At 36.1% G+C, this 22,521-nt stretch overlaps 1 protein-coding gene across 20 annotated transcripts in view; it reads left to right on the top strand.

Annotated features, from left to right (window-relative positions):
• DMD (dystrophin) overlaps positions 1–22,521 on the top strand; it is a 2,667,987-nt gene that overhangs the window by 1,964,959 nt on the left and 680,507 nt on the right. For all 20 annotated transcript variants that reach the window (XM_086387503.1, XM_086387509.1, XM_086387510.1 and 17 more), the window contains one exon: positions 7,181–7,413. In XM_086387503.1, coding sequence (XP_086243629.1) covers positions 7,181–7,413 — 233 coding nt within the window. The remainder of the gene's footprint in view (positions 1–7,180; positions 7,414–22,521) is intronic.

The following is a 22,521-nucleotide window of genomic DNA, read 5'->3' as shown; positions in this document are numbered from 1 at the left end:
TGTTTGAATCATCCCCAAACCATCCCCCCACCCTAGTCTGTGGAAAAGTTGTCTCCCACGAAAATGCTGGTGCACCAATGTGATGTCCAATGTGATGTAAAAGATGTCCATGTCCACTACAAATGTTAGGCAAGTATATAAACCACACACACACACACACACACACACAAAGGAGAAGGAGAGAGATTGAGGAAGAGAAATTTAAAACCCTTTGAATTAGTGATTTTGAACCAGAAGCAATCCGCCTCCCCACCCCCCACTCCCCCTGCCCCCTGCCCCAGCCGCTTTCAGAGACATTTGATAATGTCTGAAAACATTTCTAGTTGTCAAAAATGGGAAGGTACTCTGGCCAAGGATACTGATAAACATCCCACAAAGCACAGGTGAGCCCCTCACACCAAAGACTTATCCATGCCAGAATATTAACAGTGATACGGTTGAGAAACACTGCTTTTTATTGACTGCATGTGTGAAGAATTCATGAGTTATGAATCCATATATGAATAATAATTCATATATACAAGTTAAAAGATTCAAGCGAAAAAGAGGGAATGGCAAGGTTATTTCTGTCTTCAAATTAGTGTAGAAAGGATCCTTGTTTGGCTGAAGTCAGGTTGGAGATAGTCCTCAAGAATAATATTCAACTTGTGGGAGGAAACCAGATTTACTTGATTTTTTTTTTGGCCATCACTCTGTGCAGCTTGTGGGATCTTAGTCCCCCAATCAGGTATATGACCTGGGCCCTCATTAGTGAGAGTGCAGAGTTCTAAGCACTGGACCACCAGGGAATTCCCTCACTTGATTTTTATAATCCATATTTTTGTGAGTAGTTCAAGGTGATCTTCTCTCCCTAATTAGAATGAACATTAGATGATTTTGTGGATACCATAGGCTATAAACTATAGCTCTTGGAGTCAAAAGTATTTGAGTAATTAATAATATTATATTTTGAGTGGGACATGCATGAAAAATATCTGATGATTATATCAGCCTTAGAAATAGGTATAGTGGTTAAGCACACTGTCTTAGCATTGTCATTTGTTAATGTGAAGCCCTCAGCAAGGTATTTTACCTTTTAGTTAAATGGAAATAATGCCAACCTGAAAATCATTTGGTAAACATTAAACAGGGCTTATCAGTAACCTTGCCTGGCATGTAGAAAACCCTGAGTAAATGATTGTGGTGAGAGTGTAGGTGGTGATCTCTTTTCCAAGTGGCAGAAAATATTTCTTACTTGGATTACATACTTGGTAGAAGAAAAGAATCAATTAAAAAGTGATAAAGTAGCATTGCTAAGCTTTAAAAGTCTATGGGTCTTACTGTCAAATAATTTGTTTCTCAAGTCCAGAAATATAATTGGTTATCATGAATCCTTAAGTTCCTTTTCTCCAGGACTTCCCATGTATAATACAAGCTCCTACTGTGCTAAAATGTAAATAATTGATGATAGTTGAATCATATATATTATTTCATCTTTAGAATGATGAGAAAGAATATAGACAAAAATACATGTTTATGGATTCACAGTGTTTGTTTCTAATTTTTCACGTGTACCTGTAGACTACAAATATTTAGAAAGAAGTGAGGTCCTTTTAGAGTCTATGCATGATTTCTAATTTTGGTACCATGCAACTTTCTCATATGGGTTTTATTAAACTACATGCCATCCTTCTAAATACTCAAAAAGAAAACTTTCCCTGTGTTGCTTGCATGGAGAACAGTTGTTTTATCCATTGGTGATATGGATAATAGCTAAAACAGTCTTTCCTATAGCTAGTGTTAGACAGTAATTCAATTTAACCACATATACCAAATGGTACTTTTTAGATATCTGTATTAGTGTGAGTCCAATAATTTATCATTTAGTCAGTGACTGATTTTTCAAATATCAAAGGAAAGAAAACCAAAAATTACCCACATTCATTCAACAAAGCTAGAAATAGAATATGTGTTCCTTGTTGTCTTATCAATCAAAGGAGACCTGTGAATTACAGAAAAACCATGTGTGAATACTTCAAAGAAAGTATTCCAAACACATTGTGTATGTGTTTTTTAAAAGATTTAGTAGTTCCTCTAAAGCTCTAAGTAAAGCTGTTAGTCTGACTAATCATGTACCCTCAAAAGCAATTTAAATTTTAGACTACAGAAATGTTCTTCAAACACTTTTGAAAAAATGAGAGTTCCCTCCTAAAGCTAACACCTTTTAATTAACAAAATACTCAGAGCAAAGCTGTGGTTTGCAATAGTATATTACACCTACTGTTACTCATGCTACTATTCCAGTATGCCAAACTTGATACCTTTCAGCAATTTTGAGCTTGACTTTTTGTATGCTAACTATGGAAAGGAAATAGTTTTTAGTAGAGTTATTTTAATTTTCTAATGAATGCATATGAAACACCTTATGCTACAATTAGTAGTCAAACTACACAGGGTCTGTGTGTGTGTGCATGCACTTATCTGTTGATATATCTATTTATCTTTTTACCTATCTACTTGGCTTAGTTATACACATTGTAATGCATGCTGTTCTGACATGAACTGATTAACCAAGGACACTAGCGCCTGTTGCTGGAGGGACGGTTAATAGTGTGACACCGTAAAGACTCTTCCCCATGCTGGAAGAGATACTTTCTCCTTCAGACTTGAGCAGGATGACCTTGGTTTTAAAGAAGCAGAGATTTGAAGCAACCATTACTAGGGCCAACTTCTTGTGACCCTGGGCAGTGGCCTGAGGCAAGGGGCAGATATCTCGACAAGCATATCAAACTGTGGGGGCATTAAACAGGAAGAAAAGGATCCCCACTGGCCGGAGGGGAAGCCATTTTTGGTGCTCCTTAAGGAGGAGAACCTGGAAACCCATCCTAGAACTTTGTGCTTAAGATTCTGTGTATTCATTTACGTATCCTAACTGCTTCCCTGATTAGCTTTATGGGTTGAAAAAACTCTCAAGAAATCCTCTTTGCATCTTTTAAATTATACAGTTAAAAGAAGACTCCCCCGTAATGAGTAAATACCCTTCCCTGACCCTTGGCATCAAGATTCTGTTGCTCAGTCTGGGAAAAACCACTTAAACTACCTCTTGACCACCTAATAAGGTGATTTGCTTATGTTTTTAGTAAAATGACATAGAAAAGAAACAACCTCATTTTTTTTTCTCTTTAGATAAAAATAAAGGCATCTGAAAATGCAGTGTGAGTTGGTATGTGATATACATAATAAAATAAGATCTCAAAATTTTTCCTTTGACACATCTTGCTTAATAAAAAAATAAATAAAGTATATGCACATACATGAATCTAGAGGCAAGTCTTTTTGTGTTTAGTTGCTCAGTCATGTCTGATTCTTTGCAACCCCATGGACTGTAGCATGGCAGCCTACTCTATCTGTGGGATTCTCCAGACAAGAATACTGGAGTGGGTAGCCATTCCCTTCTCCAAGGATCTTGCCAACCCAGGGATTTAACCCAGGTCTCCTGCACTGCAAGCAGACTCTTTACTGTCTGAGTCACCAGGGAAGCCCCTAAGTCTTTTTAGGAAGAATGAAATATTTTCCAAGTAGTGTTATAGAAAGAATTGGCCCATAAAATGTATGTGATAGATGAAAATTTGCCTCTTTCTAGTTTTTTATAGCACTTTTTTTGTCTATTCTTGGAGACCCAAAGTTTCTGGAGTTTAGAATCCAGCTCTGAAGTACTATCAGCTACGCTGTAGCCATCTTAAAATCCCCAACCCTAATAATGGTGCAAGATTTTGTTCTTCCTAGTGATTATTATATTTTAGTAATAAAATGTTAAAGATTCAATGTGTTTAAGACCCCAAAGACTAGTATAACTCTATGCCTCTGAGAGATTTTTATTTATTTATTTATTTATTTATTTATTTATTTTAGATTTTTAGTTATACACTTACCCTGGTACCCCCAAAAAAGACAGAAATCTAGAGTTGGGATTTGAAAAGGAATTGAGGCTTTTGTCTGGGGAAGGGAGAGGAGTTTTTAAAAAGTATATAGAGCATATGGAAGGGCAAAAAAGTGTGAGATGGTCTGTTCTAATTGGAGAATGCCACATAGAGACCGAGAGCATGGGAAGAATGGAGGGAGATGAGGCTGGAGTTGGAAGTCTGGTTCAGAGAGCACAGGACCTAAAAAGTCATGCTAATTTAGAAGGTGAGCAGCCAATAAACATTGGTTGAACAGCAGAAGGGAAAAACACACACAGTGTATCTACTGTCAGAGCAGTGCTAGGAGGATCAGTCTCATTCATGTATTCAGAGGTCATAGTTGAACACCTGCTCGATTCTATGATGCCCTTCTCCTGCCCTCAATCTTTCCCAGAACCAAGGGACTCTCAAGAGTCTTCTCTAGCACCACAGTTCCAAAGCATCAATTCCTTGGCACTCAGCCTTCTTTATGGTCCAACTCTCACACCCATACATGACTACTGGAAAAACCACAGCTTTGACTATGGCCTGCCCGATGAGTCCATAAATCATATCCTTTGCCCATAGTGGCAGCATAGATGGCTGCATTGCTCTGCCTCTCAACTCTCCTCTGAATCTTTTTTAGCTGTCTTTGTACTTGGTGATACTTTTTTCCCCATTGGAGAATTTTGTGATATTACCCTCTCAATGTTAATTGTACTTTTTAGTCATCTTAAAACATTATTTTTCAATCTCTGGTCCTAGCCTTTCTTTCCAGTAGACTTACCCACTCCAAAAAATGTGTGTTCCAAAAAACAGTTGAAGTCTGATGATTCTCTGCCTTTTTATTCTTGGCTATATAGAAATTTAAGATGACGTGATCATTTCCACTTCATTAAGCTACTTCTTTGTTGGTCAGAAACAAGTCTAGAGAAAAAAAATCTCATTCCTACTCTCTTTTGACAGTGAATTTTTCATCAAGTCAGTTAAAAAAAAAGCATCTGACATCTCCCAGAACCTTGAAATCCTCCCCAAAATACTGTGTGTTGCCAGAATATCTATTGTTTTGTATTTTAAGAACAATCTGTCCATATTTCCTAGTCAGCTAGGCATTCCACAGTTAGCTCCTACGGTGATATTTTATTTTAGCTCTCTTTTCATCCTCACCCATGTGTTCTTTCCAGGAATTCGGCTCTTCTCTTGGAATCCCTTTTAAGATTTTTAGAACCTATTGGCTCCCATGCTTTCTCCTACTAGGCTGTGGAGTCACAGGATGCTATTTCTGCTTCAGATTATGTTTCATTCTTTCTAGAAAAAAACCTTAGAGTAGTGAGATAGCTTTGGGAAACTATTTCTTCTCCATCTCCTCAGTATCATTGTCTTTTTAGTCATTACTTCTTGGCATTAGTTTTTTGTTTTTTTTTTTTTTTTAAGTCTTTATTGAATTTTCTACAATATCGCCTCTGGTTCTGTGCCCCGGCATTATGGCCCTGAGACATTTTGGATCCTAGATCCCCAGCCAGGGATCAAACCCACACCCCCTGTACTAGAAGGCAAAATCTTAACTACCAAACCTCCAGGGAAGTCCCAATCTTGGCATTAGTTTTCATTCTATCTGTCACCTCACTTTTTTTTTAATTTCTGCCTTGTTCAAGATTTCTTCTTCCACTTGTAGGAACCTCTTGTTCTCCCCAAGAATCTTGAGAGATAGGAGACATGCCTCCATTCCTTTCATCGTCTTCTGTAACAAAAAGACAACCTTAAAAAAGCTGAAAGTGATATAACCATGAAAAGTCATTTATGGTCACGTCAGAATGGAATGCCATATGGCACATTTTCTTCATGCTTCTAGAACAATTGCCTTATTGTCCATACCTCCTGGATTTCCCATTGAGATGCTGTGTTTGCAGCTTTACTTCAAAACTTTCCTTCTGAACTACACAGGCCACTTTTTCTTCACTACCAGTCTCCTGGGTGTATCAGGCTCCAGAAGCCATTGCCTATGAACTCAATGTGACACTCCTTATCCTTCATCACTCACCTGAGATAACCCAGCTGTTTGTTGATATTTATTTGTTGATATTCACACCAGCAAATTCAGCCCTTCAGTACATATAGGGCTATACTAGGCCTTTGGCTGAGTTTTTCCCCAAATATTTTATATATTTCAATCCCTTATCTCTAACTTCTCACCATATTTGTTTATCATTCTGCTTATTTATCATATATATATATATATATATATATATATATGTATATAGTAATACCTAACGCGATTACCTACTAGTGTCAGGAACTATGCTAATATTTTTCCTTTTATTTTCCTGGTACTGTGCTATGTGCATTTCTTGTATTAGTCATTGAATCTACACAGTTGCCCCTATGACATTAACCCCATCATTATCCTTACTTGCTGAAGAGAAAACCTGAAATTTAGAGAAGTTTGGTAACTTAACCAAGGTCACAGAGTTCCTAAGACAGAGAGAGGTATTCTCTCCCAGGGGGGTTTTAGTCTGAAACTTCAGATCTTAACTATTACCATATGCTACCTTACACTACAGTGTTCACCACTATTCATATTAATTTAATATTTCTTAGTAACTTTGAAACCATGTTTCATTATCCAAATGTAAAAACGTTACTAGTCCTGATTTTTCAAAAATAACTAGCTTAGATTTTCTTCACTGCTAGCCTCTTTATTACCAGTCTGAAAGCAAAGGAAAAAATATATATATAAGCTACTCCCAATATAACAGATCAAAGACAAGAACATTTCATTGGCTTTGATTTCTCTAGAGTCCACCACCAAAGTAATTTACTTCCTATTCAGGGAAATCATAAGTTTGAAATAAGATCTTATCCAATCTTTACTTTTTTTCCCCTCTTGATTAAAAAAAATAGGTAAAACTTATTTACCTGGCACAGTCTGAATACTTTCTATTTTTCTTTACCAGTTCCACAACCTGTATAATTGTCATTGAGAAGGACTTTCTAAATTAAATTAATTGCTCAGCCATGAGGATAATCAAAACCATTTGAAAGACTGTTAAATGTTTATTAATGAAAAGTTGGGATCTTTGAATTTTTCTATAATGCAGTACTGTCTAAAGTGTCCATATGGTTAGGGGAAAAACACATGATGCCATAAATAATACTTCGGTTGAAACTGTTGCCTTTACATCAGTTTTATTTTTATTGAAATTGTCTTCTTATCTTCTGTTTCTAATATTTTATTTTTCTTTTTTTTTAAAAAAATTTAGCTCCTAGTCAGACTGTTGCTCTGGTGACACAACCTGTGGTTGCCAAGGAAACCGCTGTCTCCAAACTAGAAATGCCATCTTCCTTGCTGTTGGAGGTCCCTGCACTGGCAGATTTCAACCGGGCTTGGACAGAACTTACCGACTGGCTGTCTCTGCTTGATCGAGTTCTGAAAGCACAGAGGGTGATGGTGGGTGATCTTGAAGACATCAACGAGATGATCATCAAGCAGAAGGTATGGGGAAAACAGATCATAGTTGGCAGAGGTTTGTCTTGAAAGTGAAGACTTTCCACAAGTCACTTAATTCTCTAAGACCATTTCCCACCAGTTTTTATGCAGTTTTTTTCCATCAGCCAACACACTCCTCTGTTTACTCTGTTCAGTCCAAATATGATCAAGGAAACAAATTAATGCAGTTGTCTAAAACAGCCATAAACTGCACAGGAATACTGGGAGTAAAAAAGCATAACCCTTAAAGTATAATTGGCTTAATGAAATTCACTAAACAACTAGTATTTTAAAAATCTATTTTACATCAAATAAATGCCTCATTTGAGCTATTTACATTTAAACTGTTTGTTTTGGTACTCTACAGCCAAAATATATTCCAGAATCAAATATAATAATCTGGGAATTGGTTATTCAGTCTTCTGAGTTGTCCATGCCAATTTTCCTCCTCCAGTGATAAGGATAATTGAAAATAAGCTACAAACAAGAAAAGTAACAAAACATAATGCATTTTTAAATAACATAGATCTTAATATTCATATTTACTTTTAATGCTATGCTCAAACATGTTTTTAATGCAAAGATTGCATTTCTCAGCCTCATTGCAATCCACTCTGCAAAATTATGACATCAATGAGAGACATAAGAATACACTGAAATAAATATGATTTACCTAGCTAGAAAAAATATACTGTATGTCTTTTATATTTCTGAATGAATAAGAATAGTAGTTTTGAAAGGTTTATATGCTATAGGTTTTCACTTGTAAATGATTTTTCAAGTCTTTATTCTGAAGAAGTAATAAATTGTACTGAAGTTGTTTAGCTGTTACAGAGCTACTTTTTGAAAAAACAGGGAGTAGGGGCAGACAGATTTCTTTTTAAAATGAACTTCAGCAATTCAGTAAGAATGCAAATTATTTAATAGTAAGCAACCTGCAGTTAAAGTATCTTAATCTTAGACTCAGAAGACCTGAATTTAGTGGTCTTTTGTCATTTGCAAGTGGCATGATTGTGGTCAAACCATTCTCTGGATTTTGGTTTCCTCTTCTGAGAGCAAGGCTCAAAGAATTCACATTCACATACATCATATAGTGTTGGTTATGTGTGAATATAAAGATATGTAAATATATATATATATGCTGTTGCTGCTGCTGCTGCTGCTAAGTCACTTCAGTCGTGTCTGACTCTGCGCGACCCCATAGACGGCAGCCCACCAGACTCCCCCGTCCCTGGGATTCTCCAGGCAAGAACACTGGAGTGGGTTGCCATTTCCTTCTCCAATGCATGAAAGTGAAAAGTGAAAGTGAAGTCGCTCAGTCGTGTCTGACTCTTAGCGACCCCATGGACTGCAGCCTACCAGGCTCCTCCGTCCATGGGATTTTCCAAGCAAGAGTACTGGAGTGGGGTGCCATTGCCTTCTCTGAAGTATATATATAGTTATCTATATATTTATATAAATGTATAGTTGGTTTTGGAAAGGCAGTACAGTTGTCAGTCCAATGGGAGATTGCTTCTGAAATCCACCATGGATAACAAAATCTGCAGATGCTCAAGTCCTATAGTTGGCAGATAGGGAGGGTCAACTCTGCTAATTAAAAAAAAAAAAAAAAAAACATGTAATTGTACCTGCACACTTCAAACCTGTGTTGTTCATGGGTCAATTGTATTTAAATTTGTTCACACACACACACGCACACACACACGCACACACACACACCTGTAATCTCTCTTCTCTTGCTAAATAGTAGGGATGCTTTTCCTGCTTCTTCCCCTTATATTGTGAGGGGGATTAAAAAAAAAAGATGAGTTTGGGGAAGTATTTATTATGATATCAGAAAATAAGTATCTCCTCTATATGGAGTTTTAAATAAATTCTGACTTTACTGTTTGAGGTATAAGACATGAGGCAGTATCCCACAAGTGCTTTATAAACTGTAAAATGCTATCTGCCTATTTATTCATATATTCTTACAGTAAGTTTATATTGAGCTACTACTTAGTGCCTGGAAAATACAGAGTTGGATAAGATAGGGGCAAAAAAGCATTGACAGCACTCTAATAGAAATAAATTTTAGCCCATATTTAGCATTAATGATGTCCCAGCCACTTTTCTAAGTACTTTGTGTATCTGTGTGTAGACTTAGTCACTCTGTCGTGTCTGGCTCTTTGCAACCTCATGGACTGTAGCCCGCCAGGCTCCTCTGTCCATGGGGACTCTCCAGGCAAGAATACTGGAGTGGGTGGCCATGCCCTCCTCCAGGGGATCTTCCCAACCCAGGGATCAAACCCAGGTCTCCCGCATTGCAGGCTATTCTTTACCATCTGAGCCACCAGGGAAGCCCTTGTGTATCCTACTTAATGTTTACAACAGTACTGTGAGACTTACACTAAAGCACAGCGAGGTTAAGTAACTTAGCCAAGGGACTTCCCTAGTGGTCCAGTGGTTAAGAATCTGCCTAGCAGCACAGGGGACGCAGTTTCAATTCCTGGTTGGGGAACTAAGGTCCTGCATGCTGTGGAGCAACTGAACCTGTGCTGCAACTAGACAATCCATGTGCAACAACCAAAGATCCCTGAATGACAGACCTAACACCTGATGCAGTCAAATAAATAAATACATCTTTTAAGAGGTAACTTGCCCATGGACACATAGTAAAAAGACAACAGTGAGATTTGAACTCAAGCAGTCTGGTCCAGAATCCCCACCCTTAATCACCACAGTTTTCTGCTTCCCTTGGATATCCTTGGGTGATGCTCCAGGGACTAACTTCATGGCAGGGACATCTAACTAAGCCAGGGAGGAGGATGGATGTCAGGAAAAGCTTCTTGAAGAAGATAAAACCCAAGCCAAGCATTCAGGAACAAGTTGGAATTAACCAGGTAGATTAAATGACAGAGGCCAAGTGCTTTTCACTGAGGTTAGCAGTACAGTATGTTATAGAAAGTGTGATTCCATCTGGCTGGAACTAAGGGGATGAGGAGGGAACTGATGTTGCATAGAGAAGGGTAGAGCTAAAATATGGGGATTTTCCCTTACCAGACTACAGAGGGTTGTGTTTTTTTTTTAATTGACATGTAGTATTACAGTAGTTTCAGGTGTACAATGTAGTGATTGGATATTTTTATCCATTACAAATTTATACAGTTTAATTCATTAGTCTGCTATAAAATAGGCTATCCTACACAACTATTACACTATCGACTAAGGAGTTGATTATGGCCCACAGGTGGTGGCAACCCTTAAGGAATTTTAAACAAAGAAGTATTGATAAAAGCATCAAATGTAGTTTAGTTGCATATTATTGATAGGTTTCTCTCCATGCAAGCAACCAATCAAGCAGAAAGTAAACTTGCTCTAATTAGCATGAGGGCAGTGGGAAAAGATGGGGCTTCCCTGGTGGCTCAGTGGTAAAGAACCCACCTGCCAATGTAGGAGACGTGGGTTCAGTCTCTGGGTCAGGAGGATCCCCTGGAGAGGGAAATGGCAACCCACTCCAATATTCTTGCCTGGGAAATCCCATGTACAGGAGCCTGGCAGGTTACAGTCCATGGGGCTGCAAAAGAGTTGGACATGACTTAGCAACTGAACAAAAACAATGGAAGAAGACCCAGAAAAAGAAAAGGCATTTAGTTATCAGGCTGTACTTGAGTCTCCTTGTGACACTATTTTTCTCTTTATTCTGTGTAGCTGTTCAAAATTTAAAGTTTTAGGAGTCCAGCTGACCTTGCTTAGGTCAGACCCCCACCTCTTAGCTAAAAGAAAGCAGAGAACATTGATTTAAACCCCTCTCCTTCCAAAGCTCCTTACACTGGAGGAGAGATCATTTACCCGCCCCAACCCTAGTCTAAGCAATATGTTTATTTCAGCTTTGCAGTATAGAGACCTGAAATAAAACTATTTATGCCCCGGTACTATAAATATAATTTTGACACCTTCACATTCAGTAATTGGTTCTCCAAAAAACATAGATTGCTTTCTGGATAATGTGAATGAAATGTGATAAATAAGTTTCATTTTTTACAGAGATTAGAGTTGGGGGATTGTAATTGTAGCTGCAGAGCATCAGAAATTAGAAAAGATGATGTAACAAAACATCTTATGACTCTGAGAGAACTTAATTTTGATTTTATTAACTTCAGACCAAACTTTAGAGATGCAGTGATTAAAATACGGTCCCCAGAAAGGGAATAACAAGATGGCATTTGAATAAGTTAGCTTTTCATAGTTCTAGACCTGAAATTGAAAAATCACACATTTGCTATTAAGCTTCTGTTCTTTAGCGTAAATTGTTTAATTAAATTCTTATCTTAGAAAATTGGGAGCTGCTACCATTTAGAAATGAAGATAATATTTACTAAGTGAATTATATTAAGCAAAACTGAAAGTTAACATTACAACTATAATTTTGTAAAAGATTGTTATATGTAGCCATTTAAAATATTAAGCAACTCGACTGCTTAATTTTAGAGTAAAAAATATGCTATTGTAGAGGAATAGAGATGTGTGTGGAATACGGAAATTAAGCCTTTAAAAGTAAAACACCCATGAAGCTCTAAGTTTATTTTCTAAAATTGGGAATTTATAGCAGAGGATGATTTGTAATAGATAGTTTAGTGTCGGATAAATCTGATAAAAAATGTTTTTCCTATTTCATCACATGTTTAAGTAAAATTGCTCTGAAGTAAAATTGTTTTGACAATTATTCACAGTTTTCTTTTACTGACATAATATATCCAGTGAAGGAGAAAATATGTCTAGAGTTTTTCTCTGAAAGTGATGATTAAGTATGACCCTTAAGGAAGGGAAGTTGGGGTAGAGACGGAGGAAGGGGAGGAGAGAAGGAAAGAAAGAGAGGAGGGAAAGAAAGAAGGGGAGAAGGGAAGAGAAGCGGGAAGGAAGGAAAAAAGATAAGAAAGGAGAAATAGAAGGAGGGATGGAAGATACGGAGGAGAGAGAGGGTGGGGAGCTAGAGTTGTGAATGGAAAATCTGGGCAGAGGTCCAGGCAGTGGATAGATAATTGGATTGTTATCAACAGATAGGATTTACATGGCTATGAGATATCATTATTTTTTCTACTAGTGTCTGATTACCTGTGCTAAATAAATTATAGTCTTTTTTCAAGTCATTTTGGCCAGGTGTTCAGGGTAATTCACCACTAAATCTGAACCACAGGCACTTGTATTGAATAAAGAATTGAATAGGCAAAAGAGTTTTGTCCTCTAATAAGACCTCTCCAGGTTGGGGTTGAGACAAATTGACCAATCTGGACAAGATGATAATAGCATTGTTCAAGATTCATTTTTAACTGCACATTATACTGCTACCTGGGAGATTTCATTATCCAAAGATTGAATAAGCAGTTTTCGTGGGTACAGTGTATATTTAAATGGGAAATAATTACTTGGATGTGCTTAATTTTTTTTTATTGTTAAGGTCAGAGTCTTTAATAAAAATTCTATGATTATTTTTTTTTTCAACTCTGGCCGTATCTACACAAAGAGCAATTGAATGGCTCCAGAAGCATCCTGATTATAATTTTTGTCAAATACATCCAACCATAATCTGATGACAAAAGAACATGTCTAGCATCAATTTAGAAGGATTAAGTGGAACATTGTGGGAGTTGGGGGACAATGGCATCAATTGTTTAAAAACAGAATAGTTCTTGGTATTATTCTATTGCCATGAGCATAGAAGAAAAGAGGGTATTACAAATAGTTTCCCTTATTCCACAAATGAGAAAGGTTACAGATAATATAGTAACTTGGTATATAGTCACTTTGTGAATGTAGATGCCCTAATGGAAGTACAGACCTCTTGGGAATAGATGTTTCTTCTTTTTCCATGGGCCTACCCCTTCTTAAACATCTCCTCATTTCTCCACTACAGTAAAAGAACAGTTTATTTCCATGGGTATGCAATAGATTTCAAAAGTTAGATGTCAGTCATCTTAGTGTGAGGAGATTAATTATTCTGTTTTTATCTTTTCTCAAACAACCATCCAGTGGTTGTTTTATCTTTTCTCAAACAACTGTCCAGTGCTCATCTCATCTGTTCTTTTCTGCACAACCTTGTTTAAGAAACACCACACCAGAGTTTACTGCCTTTCCATATGTAGAAGATGTGTTGCATTCTACAGAGAGTAATATGGCACTGACTATGTTTGGCTGAAGATATTTGCAAATTTGTACTACAGTTATCTTCTGAAAAATGTACATGTCTCCTGTAGAAAGCTGTGGATCATTATTCTGCATGCAGTTTTCTTTCCTTACTTCATGAGAACCAAATTCACTGTTATCTTCACTGAAGATCATTAAGACATGTCATCAGTAATATGACTTATACTCTCAGATCATGGCAAAATTAACTCCTATAAAATACAAAAGTCTTTGAGTTGCAAACACAAAAAAATCCATTTTTTGAAATACAATAATAACCTTTTTTATGGAAAATGATATATACTTGTTTTTGATTAAAGATAAACATAAGCTTTACCAAACCACATATTTCAGTGTATGTGAATGGAAATGCAAATCTTACTACATTTCAATTCAGTTCACTGTAAAATTTTCTGTCAAAACCTTGGCAAGTAGAACTGAACCATGATATTTACATAAATTCTGTTAAAAGCCAGTATATTGTGTCTTCAATGAAATACCATTGGGATTCTGATAAGGAAGTTTATGTTTGTCATTGTTTTTAAATAGTGAATTGTATTTACAAATAGTTTCCCTTATTCAACAAATGAAATTTTCTTGCTTGGGTTTAGATAGGGATTCCTTTATATGAAATGGCTTTTTTTTTTTCCCCACAAAAATACCTAAAATCTGGGATCTTCTCTCTTCTCTAAGAAAGCAATATAAGTAATTCAGTGTCTCTGAATCTTTTTTGAAAGCTGCATAATGTTATTATACACTATTATTACATGCTTTGGGGGCTTTTATAATTTGGGGTCCTTGAAGTCTATTATTGAAGTTACACTGTGGTATAGAAGTTACAGTGTGTTATAAAGTAGATTCTTATTACTCACTGTTAAGGTAATGCTGGGTAATGTTAGTGTCAGGTACATGCTACTCTGTTCATTAATTCAACAAATTGTCTTTGAAAACCCATGTTACAAAGTATATTATAAAATGATGTTGGAAAGTGATAGTGGAATAAGTTTGAATTTAAATTTGATTTCCTGTGTATGTTAGCAAATAATTGAAGAAGAGATAAAGCATGGATCACACATCACTATGTTTTTGTTCATTTAGCCACAGTTTTCTATAAATGATTACTTAGGTTACAGTATATATATATATATATATATATATATATGTGTGTGTGTGTGTGTGTGTGTGTGTGTGTGTATACACATACACATATTGCTAAATACCTATAAAGTGGTAGATACTTTTAATAGTCTGCAATGAAAACAAATACTACTACTATTTTCTTTCCTCTCTCAGTTCCTACTTTGGAGACCTCTGACTTGCAATGTCACAAGGATTATATTTACATTAGAAATATAATGACTACCTTTTAATGGCTTTCAGTATAAGACTGGTTTTGTTTATCTGTTGTTTATTGAACACATGCTGGTGAAAGATGTCAGTGTTATCTACTCTTGGGGATTAAAAATAAGAATAATTTAGGCTCCAATTTTAGAGTGTATCTTCTGTGAGGGAAGAATAAAAAACAGAGAGTGATAATTGCCACAAAAGAAAAAAATGATATGGTGTTTTCAGTTTTATATATATTTGAATGAATGAATCATTTATTTTCTCCCTCTTAATATGTGCCTCCCTCTCTCATATAGAAGACAATTAAACTAGACTTCTCTTTCCAGATGTCTTATTAATCTTTAATAATCTAGGGGTGAACATTTATTTTTGTATGATATGTTCCAATGTTTTAAAATTGCATAAACTAAGGTTCAGTTCAGTCCAGTTGCTCAGTCATTTCTGACTCTTTGCGATCCCACAGACTGCAGCATGCCAGGCCTCCCTGTCCATCACCAACTCCCAGAGCTTATTCAAACTCATGTCCATCGAGTCGATGATGCCATCCAACCATCTCATCCTCTGTCGTCCCCTTCTCCTCCTGCCTTCAATCTTTCCCAGCATCAGGGTCTTTTCAAATGAGTCAGTTCTTGGCATCAGGTGGCCAAAGTATTGCAGTTTCAGCTTCAGCATTGGTCCTTCCAATGAATATTCAGGACTGATTTCCTTTAGGATGGACTGGTTGGATCTCCTTGCAGTCCAAGGGACTCTCAAGAGTCTTCTCCAGCACCACAATTCAAAAGCATAAATTCGTCAAGGCTCAACTTTCTTTATAGTCCAACTCTCACATCCATACATGACTACTGGAAAAACCATAAACTAAAGTAAATTTCCAAGGTCATCATAGCTTCACTTTTTTGAGAGAGAGGCAGTAACATGTGGTCATTTTCTGTTATCTTTTATCCATTTACTAAAAATGACACGAGTTTCTAGAGTGATTGGAGTTAATTCTTTACTAGATTTATAATAATGACTTTGAATATAATTTTAATAATTCATAAAACCTTCCAGATTTCCTTATCTTTATATTTTAGATTCTGTATAAACAAGTAGCATCATACTCAAGAACTACTTATTTCTTGTGATTTATTCAAGGAAAAAATGGCTTCCATATTATTTATCTCAAGAATAGAAATAGTTGGATTTACCTGACGTATTCTCTCTTCAATTATGACAGGAGAATAAACTTTTTAATGATAGACTTCCTCTTCCCCCCTCTCAAACTGATTTAATCTCTGTTCAGCTCTAGGATTATTTTGAAACCTTTCAACTAGAAATAAGAAAATGAAAGCCAGGGGGAAGGGTTGGGGCAAAAAGAGCATAGATAAATCTCTACTTAAGAAGGTGGAGAGAAGAGAATAATTTACACTTAACTCCTTCATGTTTTTTTCCCTGTAAACCTGAGGGAAAACAATTTGTAGCAACTCTGTGGAGACTAAGCTTTTCTGTCATGTCGTATTATATGAAAATCATAAAAAGCTGCCACTTTTAGAGCCATAAATGCCCTTTGAGAAATTTGACATAAAAATCAAACTTCCACTTTACCACACTTACCCATGTTCAATTTTTTTTTCTTTTAGTTATATAATAGGTGTTAGGCACTAGAAGGAAACAGTTATTGGGGGCAGATAATAGCAGATGGAAAGAATGCAAGCAGGCAAGAAGCTATATATAAGGAGATTTTACAGTAAAATTGTCCTCTAAATCAAAAGGAGGATGTATTTTATTTTTAGCATTAGGAAACTTTTTAGATGAGAACTGTGCAGCCATTTCAAGGTGTGAATTCTAATCAAATCCAATTATGAAGTAACCACATCAATAACTTAGGGTTCCCGCATACTCCTTCAAGCTTATTATAACGATTAGAAATGTAGTGTTGACTGGTTTGCTAGAGCATTAAAGCCTTTGAGGTCTTGCCCTGCCTTCTCAGTGAAATGTGTTTTGATAGCTCCAATCTGTATTGGTCTTTTAAATCAGTGATTGACTACAATATTATTTTGCCCTTTAAGTATATGTTTTTTGTAAAGCTGCTTCTGTTGTCTTGAACCTCACTTATAAACATTTATTGTCATTTGACTTTTTATATTCTTTTGTTCTAGCCCTTGAAATGAATTTAAATTCCCTTAAAGACAGGCATACTATTCTATTTGCTGTAGCAGCTAAGGACATACGTGGTGTTTTATAAATATTGTTGATTTACTTTATCTTCATGGATGACTAGTTTTATTTAGCATTTGGAATATAACAATCTGTTATAGAACCATTTGCATATTTATGTTTATTTTCTTTTTTAAATGCAGTGTGATTTATGTCTGTTTTTGGTCAGTGATGGATGAAAGACTCCTGGGAATTAAATTTGCCACATCAAGTAAAAACAATTATAGTTTTAGACTCTAAGAATTTTAGGAACTAAAGGACCATATTTTTCCCAATTAATACTGTTCAGATTGTGTTTGGCTGCATGTGACAAAATCCTCTTAACAATAGCTTATCCAGATAGTTTTTTTTTTTTTCTTACCAAGCAAGACCTTCAGAATTATGTATTCCAGGGTAAGTCCAACAGCCACAAACTCCTGTGTCCCAACTCTTCCTTGAGCCATCCCAGCCATCCTAAATGTTTGACTTTCATTCCTCCCTGTGATCTCAAGGTGGCTCCACTACCACTAATCACTATGTCTTTGACTTAACGTGGAAAAGGAGGAAATGGGGAGAGTAAATGCATGTGCCCAGGTATGTCAGCTCTTACTTAAAAGGAAAGCAAAAGCTTTTCTGGCAGCCTCACATAGAAGAGGTCTACTTACACTACAGAAATGTGTCACATGACTGCTCCTAGCTTTAAATGATTCTGGGAGGATAGAGTATTTTAAATAAGTAGTTGAGTTTCTTTGTTTACAATTCAGAAGAAAACTGGTGACCTAATCCTAAAACCCTGCCATTCTGAACAAAATTTGGGTTTTTTAGTTAAAAAAAAGAATGGATATTTGGTCAGCCAGTGGTTATGTCTGATGAAAGTGAAGTGAAAGTGAAAGTAGCTCAGTCCCCTCTGACTTTTTGCAATCCCATGGACTATAGCCTAATAGGCTCCCCTGTCTATGGATTCTCCAGGCAAGAATACTGGAGTCGATTGCCATTCCCTTCTCCAGGGGATCTTACTGACCCAGGGATCGAACCCAGGTCTCCTGCATTGCAGGCAAATTCTTTAGTATCTGAGCCACCAGGGAAGGCCTATGTCTGATAGTATGCTCTTAACTAAAGCATATTTCTCTACTTTAGACTTAAGTAGCTTTTAAAAAAATTAATTAGTTGTGGGATCTTTGATCTTCATTGTAGCATGCAGGATCTTTAGCTAAGGTTCCTGACCAGAGATTGAACTTGGGCCCCCTGCATTGGGAGCATAGACTCTTAGCCACTGGAACACCAAGGAAGTCCCTAGACTTAAATAGCTTTTTAATTAGCTAAAAAAAAAATGATGAAATTTTTCTCTTGTCTTCTTAGTTCTTTTTTGGAGATGGTATGGAGGTGTGAATGAAGGAATAACCCTTGGATGAATGTTTAGTAGTAGATATCACTTATTTTACTTTACAATCATGCTGTACAAAGGTCACTGAAAACAATGTAAATTAAGTGAAAAATGGAAATGCATTGTGTTTGTATGTCCTATTCTCAAGGAATAACTTCCTAACTAACCAAATGTGTTGTCTATAATTCTCTAAATCTGCAGTGTTCAATACACTAGTCATATGTGGCTATTTAAATTTCAGTTAATTAAATTTTGAAATCAGTTCTTTAGTTGCACTGGCCACATTTCAAATGCTCAGTAGCCACACGTGACTCAATCAGTCAGTCAGTTCAGTCGTTCAGTCGTGTCCAACTCTGTGACCCCATAGACGGCAGCCCATCAGGCTCCCCCATCCCTGGGATTCTCCAGGCAAGAATACTGGAGTGGGTTGCCATTTCCTGCTCCAATGTGTGAAAGTGAAAAGTGAAATTGAAGTCGCTTAGTCATGTCCAACTCCCAGCGACCCCATGGATTGTAGGCTAGCAGGCTCCTCCGTCCATGGGATTTCCCAGGCAAGAGTACTGGAGTGGGGTACCATTGCCTTCTCCAACTATTGGACAGTGCTGTTCAAAAAAAAAACTCTAACACACATGCTCTTTGTTTAACTTTATTTCAGACATCAAGGAAACAAAATTAAATTATTTCATTCATTTGTTTTACTACCTCCAAATGTTTTTAAAACTGGAGAAGGAGAAAGCAGACACTTTCATAACAGCTTTAATAGCCTGACAAATTCTGAAGCAGTCCATTAGCATCAATATACATAGTATTAGGTCATCAGTTTTCATGTTCTGAATAATTAAGACCCACATACACTCATGGGGTTCAAGGGAAAATGTAAGCAATTAAAAGATTACCTGTTCTAGCATGATGATCTAACAAGAAAACAAATATTAGGGCCTATTTAATATAAAATTTATTTTAAAAATATCAAGGCTTTCCCCCTTGTCTGCATTGCCCTTGTCATAACGTAACTTCTTTGCTTGGTCTTGACCTTTCGTTGCAAGCCCGTGTTTACTTGGCTATCCAGGCTTGCTTCACTGCAGCACTATCCTAAGACACAAGTACATAGGCTTTTTTGTCTTCTTTCTCAGCCCATGCTCCAGCAAGAACAACCACTCTTGCCTTTCCTAATCAATTGTGATGCTGTTAAAAAAAAAAAAAAAAAGATGATGAGTGTGAAAATTTTGACCAGCAAATATACTGTTATTCCTAAGTGAGAGAATATCTCAACATTCTCCCAGCTGTTTTCTGAACACTATATCCATCATATGTTAATAGATATTCACCGTGACAAAGTCAAATAAGCTGAGAAATGTACATGCACTTTACCTATCATAAAGATCCACAGTGTGTACATCACTATAGCAAAGTCACTGATGAGTCCTGCACAATTGTTAATGTCATTTAGGTCAGCATTTCTCAGTCATTTCTCCATGCAAATTATTTGTGTAGAATATCTTGAGGACCACAGTTTAGAAAATGTTCATTTTTCTTAGTGAAATATGCATGTCATTGTGAGTCACTTGATTTCTATATATGCAATTTTTTTTACCAAATTAATATTTCAAAAGTCTTTCTTCTTGGCACCAAATCTATAATGTGTAAAGTGATTAATAGGATAGAAATTTTGCCTCTCACTATTGTATAACTCCCTGGTGCAGGAAATGACAGCCCATCCCAATATTCTTGCCTAGGAAATCCTCTGGTAGCTCAGTGGTAAAGAACCCACCAGCCAAGCAGGAGATGTGGGTTTGGTCCCTGGGTCGGGAAGATCTCCTGCAGAAGGAAATGGCAACCTACCCCAGTATTCTTGCCTGGAGAATCCCATGGACAGAGCAGCCTAGTGGGCTACCGCCCATGGGGTCACAAAAGAGTTGGAATGATTTAGTAACTAAGAAACAACAATAACAATAATTATATACCTACCAGGGAGCTAGGCACTCTACCGAATAAATATCTGAGGGAAATAAATTAGCATAGTATTCTGTAAAATTAGTGTTGTGTATAAAATATATTTATATATTACATATGATTATCTTTAAAATATTATTTATTAAAACTTGCAGAAGATTTTAAAGAGAAGCACACAATATAGGTAGTATTTAAAGGCATTAAAATGCCTATATACATTTAAATCTAAAAGACAAAAATCACATGCTTTCCACATTTTGTTTGAAATGGAAAGCTTTGTCTCTTTCTTTGAGAGTTCAGTTACAGAAATCTGCAATGAGAATGCATAAAAAGAGCCAAATTCTATTTATATTTATTCTCACTCATAGGATGTTAATACTTCATGTTTTCTAAAATACATAATATATTAATAAAGTATAACATTTTGAATAAATATAGTTTAGTATGGGTGGGTCACAGTTTTTTAAATGGTAGGTGTGCACAACGTTTAGTGACTACTGTTCCTCAATGTGTCAGATGTCAGTTGTTGCTGGGCCTATTATTAGGTACCCTTGGTACTTCGGATTGTATTATTAATTGTCCCCTCAAGAGGACTTATCATATGATATGAAAGATTAAGCAGACTTAGTTAATATAAAAGCCTCTCTCATTTATTTTCTTTAACTCTTCTTTACTAAATAGAAAACTACTTTTTCAACAGAAAGCAGAGAAGTGGCAGCCACAGATGTTTTCCAAGACTTTGTTTCTTTAAATGTTTTTTTTTAAACAATCAGAAGGCGTGTTCTACCTAATTTCTCTTCTTTCTCTGACCCTTAAAGCTTAGGTTTCAAAGTAAAAGTTAATTTATTTGAAATTGCTTAGAAATATCCTCTATTTGACCAACTTCCAAATGGCATCAGATCTACTTTTAACCTTTTATACTAAACCTCTTATCCAATTTTTAAGACATACAACATGTGTCATATCTTTTCTTCAAAAAAAAATAAAGCAGTTGTAATTTTAAGTATTTTGAAAGGTGGGTGAGGGATTTTTTTTTTGATCATTTAGTTATTTTTCGCTTCTCAGTACATACCTACTTATTTCAAACACCTCTAATTATGTGGCAATTTACTGTACGTGATGATGAAACTCACCGGTATTTTTCAACCTCCTATTGTTTTTTTGTTTTTTTTTTTTTTTTTTAAGGTATAATTCCATGCTACAGCCCTATTTTAGTTCTTTTTTTTTTTTTTTTTTTTTTTGCTCACTGTTATTTTTATTTTGTCATCAGGATCAGGTGGGCTATGATTCTTTAAAGGAATAGAATATATAACTGATTTACAAATGCACTAAAGCTGAGATGCAATTTTTCTTTCCCATTATCAGAAAGTCTGTAGTCAATTATAGTTTTCCTATTAGGAAAGCATTTATTTGCCCCTAAATAGAAAGACTATCGAGTCATGTTATCACATTCTTAAATTTTACCTTTATGAATGAATTTATTTGGCTTTGAGCATTGACCTGAAAGTTTCCTAAATAAAACTCATCTGAATTCTGAATACCAGATATATAAGCAGTGTAATTCATCTTTGTTTTTTGTAAGTCAAATAAAATTCAGCTCAGAGCCTTTTCTTCTAGGGTAGCCAGGGATCCAGTGTCTTGGTCGTTTTTCAGGGTTCCTCCTCCTCTTCAGGATTGTTTGAGAGTCTTTGAGAGGTTTGTGGGTATGCAAAAATCTCCTAGATGACATTACAGTTCCACCTTGTTTTCTGTGTCTAGTAGTCTCATTCTAGATCATTGTCTAAAATCCAAGGTTTTCTGAAAAAAAGAGCTCAACATATTTTGGAGGCAAAGATATCCAGATTTCAGGGGCACAGCCATGCCTGCCATCTAAAAATGAAAAAGGAAGTACACCTGTTTTTTACATTTAAAGACAAAATACAATTTCTTTCTCAATCAAGTTATCTTACCACCCTGTTCTTCAAAGTCTTAGACGATTGCTTGCTAAGAGATTCTGAAAGAAAGCAGCAAACAGAAGCTAAGGAATCCTAAGAGGGATGAGATCTGTGTTAGTTCCTGTTGGCTATGAGGTTGTCACTTCTAGGCGATGGCTT

This window comes from Bos grunniens, chromosome X (assembly GCF_055505025.1).
Source record: "Bos grunniens cultivar Pamir isolate PY7600 chromosome X, Bosgru_T2T1.0, whole genome shotgun sequence".
Taxonomy (NCBI): domain Eukaryota; kingdom Metazoa; phylum Chordata; class Mammalia; order Artiodactyla; family Bovidae; genus Bos; species Bos grunniens.
Note: the sequence above shows the minus strand (reverse complement) of the source record. Positions and strands in the feature narration are given on the sequence as shown.